The 5,443-nt window shown below is 36.5% G+C and overlaps 2 protein-coding genes across 2 annotated transcripts; both read left to right on the top strand.

Annotated features, from left to right (window-relative positions):
- Positions 1–667: 667 nt before the first annotated feature.
- Positions 668–1,701, top strand: AK88_01909 (uncharacterized protein; the record flags this gene model as incomplete). Its single annotated transcript, XM_012479544.1, has 3 exons — positions 668–720; positions 953–967; positions 1,086–1,701. The coding sequence occupies 3 exons, from the start codon at positions 668–670 to the stop codon at positions 1,699–1,701; spliced, it is 684 nt and encodes a 227-aa protein (XP_012334967.1).
- Positions 1,702–3,528: 1,827 nt separating this feature from the next.
- On the top strand, positions 3,529–4,869 carry AK88_01908 (uncharacterized protein; the record flags this gene model as incomplete). The annotated part of the gene is made up of 3 exons (XM_012479543.1): positions 3,529–3,977; positions 4,508–4,571; positions 4,777–4,869. 3 exons carry the CDS (start codon positions 3,529–3,531, stop codon positions 4,867–4,869), a joined length of 606 nt encoding a protein of 201 aa, XP_012334966.1.
- Positions 4,870–5,443: the final 574 nt, after the last annotated feature.

Genomic DNA, 5,443 nt, shown 5'->3' with positions numbered 1-5,443 from the left:
TTTTTTTTTTTTTTTTTTTTTGCGTTCCACAATTCCGTGCGTCGTCCTGCGTTACGGGTTTCCATCCTAAGGGTCGGTCAAGCAGAACTGGGTCGCGTAATGGTCACAAAAATGTTGCATATATCATGCAAAGTTGCACTTTAATTTTTTTTTCTTTTTATTTTTTTTCTCCATGACGAGTTGCTGAAAAGTGTGTTTGGGAACAGGCGCATGTAGGACGCATTTTTTTTTTTTTTTTTTTCACCCCTGCGCCCCCCAACATAGTTGCGGGGAAATGGACAGCGTTGCACTTGAAAGCAGATATTTTTTTTTTTTTTTTTTTTTTTTTTTTTATGAACGGACAGGTGAGACAGGTTATTTGTAATTCGTCCAAGGAAATTGCTGTGAATTTGTTCTGCATCATGTCCTTGCCCGTCTGCTCCCCCGCTGATTGACTCTTTTTTTCCTTGCCCCACAAAGGGAAGTCAAATCTTAGCCGTGGTAAATGAAGAAAAAAAAAAAAAAAAACGCAACAAATGGACAGTGTCACCACATGGCAGATTTTTTCTCAGCGTGAACTTTGTTCAGGTGCGCACAACAGAACTGTTTCTTAAAAAACAAAATAGAAAGTTCTCATTCCGCTGGAACGACAATAAAAACGTAACACCCGTTGGTGTTTCCCTCGCGCATGGACCAACGGCAGGGGGGGAAAGACGCCAAGGAAGGAGAAGCATTGCAAAGGTACTACAAAAGTACTGCCTAACGGAAAAAAAAATAAATAAATGACACCTCAATTGTGTATAGAGTGCATAACGCAGTTATGTTACGGGAATACCGAGTTGGCGAGAAATACTTCTAAACACTTTTGGCGCCTTCCCACCGCTTCACCTGTGGGGTATATAATAAAATATGCATAAACGTCATACGTGTGTGCGTTTTTTTACAGATCGTCCACTCGTTTCACCTCCCGCAGAAAAAGGTGCCCCGTGTAATGTGCCCCGTCTGAGAGAACGGCCAATGAAAGCAACACTAAAGAAGACTCCGCGCACAGACCCCTAAGTCCCTTTTCCACATTCTGCACAATTCCCCACCACAGCTCTGTGAAGTGAATATTATAACCCCAACTATGAAGAGAAAATGTTCAGGTCACCAGGAGGAGTCAAAAGATGGACCATGAAGAGGTTTTTATGTTTCTCCATAGGAACAGCAAGTATTATTTACGCGATACTGTTGATATTAATGTCCATTCTAATGTTAACACACACATCGACTTACAATGAAGCCTTGTTCATAGTTATGTCCATTTTAAATTGCATTTGCGCAGTACTAATATTAATATCAGTTGCACACAAAAATGCCTTTACAGCTTACATAGCATATAATGTGGTGGTAATCAATTATATTGTTGAAGCAATTGAGTGTTTAATATGCCTGTACAATATCTGTACTTCGCATAGCGTCCAGTGGTATTACGATAATTTTGATTGGCACAGGAAAATTATTTTTAATTACCTTATATATTATGGCATACTAGAAATGACTGTTCATATTTTTATGTTTATCATGTCCTTCTTTGTTATACAATTGGTTTGGAGTTTTTATCGTCTTTTGCAAGTGGGTGGAAATATTTTTTCCTTCCAGAGGGCGGAAGATATTGAGAAAAGCTTTCATGGGACGTACTACTACACCTACGGGACCATACCCCCCGTGCAGCCTTACTGATGTCCCTCCCGTACAAAAAGCACGCTGCGTGTATGTTTACATATATATGTATGCGTGTGTGTGTGTGTCAAGGGGATGGACCCCCACACATTAAGAGCTTAATATGTATATTCTCTTCCATACCGACTTTGTCTTCCCCATTTGAGGTACATTCCGTGATAGGCCTATTCACCGATCTGTAACTCGCGGTATTGTGTTTTTTTTTACATGTGACCCTGATTAAGCGCACGTATTTATTTTAACCTATGTATGTCCCGAGTGGCCATTTTTAACCAATTCATTTTCGTCCCATTTTTTTTTTTTTTTTTTTGTCAATGTGTACAGCATACATGGGTGTGTATTTTATAGTTTTTTTTTTTTTTTACGTTTTTGATTCTTTTCCGATTTAGCTTTTGCTTTTTTTTGTTTTTTTTTTTTAATTAATGCAAAGGAGCCAACTCCACGACGTTGCCCTTTTGCCACGCTTCCTTTTCGCAAACAGGGATGCGACCTTGTGTGCAACGCACAAAATTTGACCAGCCATAGTAAACACACTTAAAAATAACCACCCAGAAAAATAGCAGGAAAAATAATTTCGACACGATAATCCTTGTCATGTTATGCAAAAAAAGAAGGCGATTATGCGCGTGGAGATAAGCTACAGATCCGTTTGCAACAATGTTCAAAGGGGAAGAACCGCATGGCGCAAATGTCCCACGAGGAGTTAATGACCAATTCGACTTATATAACAGGAACCCTTAAACGTGGCACAGCGCACAAGGGGAGCAAAATCAGCGAACAGATCTCATCTCCTCCATTAACCCTGAATATATATATGTCTGCGTGTCCACGTGTGTGCTGCTGCTGTGAAGGTGTGGACGCAATCTCCCTCCGCATTTTGCGCCATTTAAAGGGCAAACTCCGTATCGTTCGAATTCGATAAAAATGTCATAATGCATTCATTTTAACCCATCAAGTTAGGACCTGTTAATTTTGTTATAGGAGTTCTTTTTATTTACAAATGGGTCGAACAGATATGCATAACAAAATGTTCTGACTTGTTCAGGTAAAAAATGAACAAAATGGTAAAAAAAAAAAAAAAAAAAAAAAAAGTATTTCCTATACACATGTAATAAAGTGTGGCTTTTTTTTGTTTTGACAAATTACACAATCGATTTTGTAAACCCTCCTTTTTTGGTGTTATTGAGTAAAAAGGTAATTCCACCCCAAATGGTATGTTAAAAAAAAAAAAAAATAGGGCTAAAAAATAGGTAAATACAAAAACATGATGTAACATTTTTGCGCATCAAGTGGTTTGAACTATTGGAACAGAGCTCACTCGATATTTGTACGCAAAATACATATGCGGCACAAAAATTGTATGGAAATAATAAATGGAAGCATTATTTTTTTGGTACCATTTTTTGCTGGGAATTTTTTTTTTTTTTTTATACGCATTCCGTGCACAATTTTTTTTTGAGATTTTTTTTTTTTTTTTTCCCAAAACATGATTTAAATGTTAGCAAAATATTTTTCTTTACAATTTTTCGCTTAAAAAAGTAAAAAAAGAAAAACGAGTACTTTACAAGACGGCAAATCAACTTTTCGTGCATTTGAACATTCAGATTATAATACTAACGAAAGAGACTGCGGAAGAGAAACAAAAAAAACCAGTACGCTGCGTTTAAGCATAATATATTATCGAAAGAGGATTGCTTTCCAATACCCCATCGTACAGAATTAAAGAAGCTCATTTGTTCGTCCAGGCGGTGTATCATTTGTATAATTAAGCGAACAGCGTGTTCTTCCTTTTTTTTTTCCCCCGTTTTTTGATGAACCTTTAAGAAAATGGATTTTCTCAACCAAATCAGAAAGCGACAGAAGGAACTGAAGCTGTCGAACATTTTAAATTTCTCCCCGTTAACAAATGAAGAGAGGAAGCATTTAATTAAAATATACGGCTTGCTTGCCGTGGGAACAATGATAACTGCATTGAGTTGTTATGTTGACATATATTTTTTGAAAATTCCGAGATTTATAGCGTCCATGATTAGTTTATTTTGTTCCTTTGCTTTGGCTGGTTCATGCAGTTATTCTCATTATGGTAACGTCTTACCAGCTGCATCGAAGAAGAGGTTACTTTATTTTGCTGGTATATCATCCTCTATTGGTATTTTGATGAGTGATTATATCGCTTATGTTAATTACCTCAACCCATCCATTCTCCCTTTGGCCTTTTTCGGAAGCCTGTCTATATTTTCCTGCTTCTCCTTGTCGGCCATATTTTCCAAGAACAGGTAAGCGCGCATGAGCTCTCTTTTTAAATTCATCACTTGGCAGTTATATATATATGTTGTTAATAAGTCGTTTGTGTTTGTATGTTAAACTTGCCATGCATGGAGAATTCTTTTTCTTATAATATTCACCATATTTGTCTGTGTCGCTGCGTTAATATGGGCCCGTCCTCAACAGCTGCTACATGTTGCGTAGTTGGGGTGTTGATTATTTCCAATGACACATTTTTCAATCGCTCATTTTTTTTTTTTTTGGTACAGAATTTCCCTCTTCCTTGGAACGGTATTATGCGCCGTGTGCTCCTACGTAGCGCTGATTTCGTTTATGAATTTTTTTATAAGGTCACGATATATCGACGCCACTTTATTGTATGTTGGATTCTTTATGTACATGGGGTAAGCGTAAAAAGAATGCACGCCAATAGGCACCTTTTGAGAGCATATTTTCCACATTTGGTAAAAGAGCACACAATATAAAGGAGAGAGTGAAACATTTTTTTTTTTTTTTTTTTTTTTTTTTCTTCCCATTGCAGATTCGTCCTATTCGACACCCAAATAACGTTGTTCGATTTTCGCCGGGGAAACAAAGATTACATAGTAATGATTTAAAAAAAAAAAAAAAAAAAATCATAACTCCCATGACGCTCATCGGATGGTCATCTGATGGTGCCACGTGTGTGTGATTTCCGCTTTGTTTGATGACCCGTTGGTGTATAAATTGTGCTACGGAGTTGGGTGTGCATAATGTGCATTTTTTGACCGACGCTCATTTTTTTGTTATTGTTTCTCCTTCCCTGTACAGATGCACTCCATTTGTCTTTATCTCGACTTAGTGGGACTCTTTACGCACTTATTGAGGATACTTGGCCAGAAAGAGGAAAAAAAGAAGAAATAAATAATATCATTTCCCCACCAACAATTATCGACTTTATTTGTACTTGTAATTAAGCTTCTCCAATGGGTTGGAATAAGTGAATGATTTAGCAGAAAGGGCGGGGTAGAAGGCATCGTGTCTGTGCCCCTGCCCACACGTCAACCAACATGTGCATATGTACACATATATGTACACCCTTTTTTATGAGATAAAAAAAAAAAAAAAAATGTTTTTTTTTTTTTTTTAATGTTATATTTGTATGATAATTTGAATTTTTTTTTTTTTTTTTTTAATTTTACATTGTTGTGTATATTGATATATTGAATAACTACCAAACAAGTTGTTTAATTAAAAAAAAAAAAAAGAGAAAAAATAGGAACACGTTTCTTTTCTCCGAACTGTGGTTCCTTTTTATGGGTACTAATTTTGTAGGATGAAATGACTCCATGAAAAATGATATCCCTTTTACGTCCTTTTTTTGAGGCAAATAAAAATTAAAGAGGAAAGAAAAAAAAAAAAATTTCAAATTATCATACACTGGTGCGTTTCGCTTTAATGTGTATATTCGTAGGATGCCCGAATTGGGGGCACTACC

This window comes from Plasmodium fragile (genome assembly GCF_000956335.1).
Source record: "Plasmodium fragile strain nilgiri unplaced genomic scaffold supercont1.17, whole genome shotgun sequence".
NCBI classification, from domain to species: Eukaryota; Apicomplexa; class Aconoidasida; order Haemosporida; family Plasmodiidae; genus Plasmodium; species Plasmodium fragile.
This window is presented reverse-complemented; position numbering and strand designations above follow the sequence as displayed.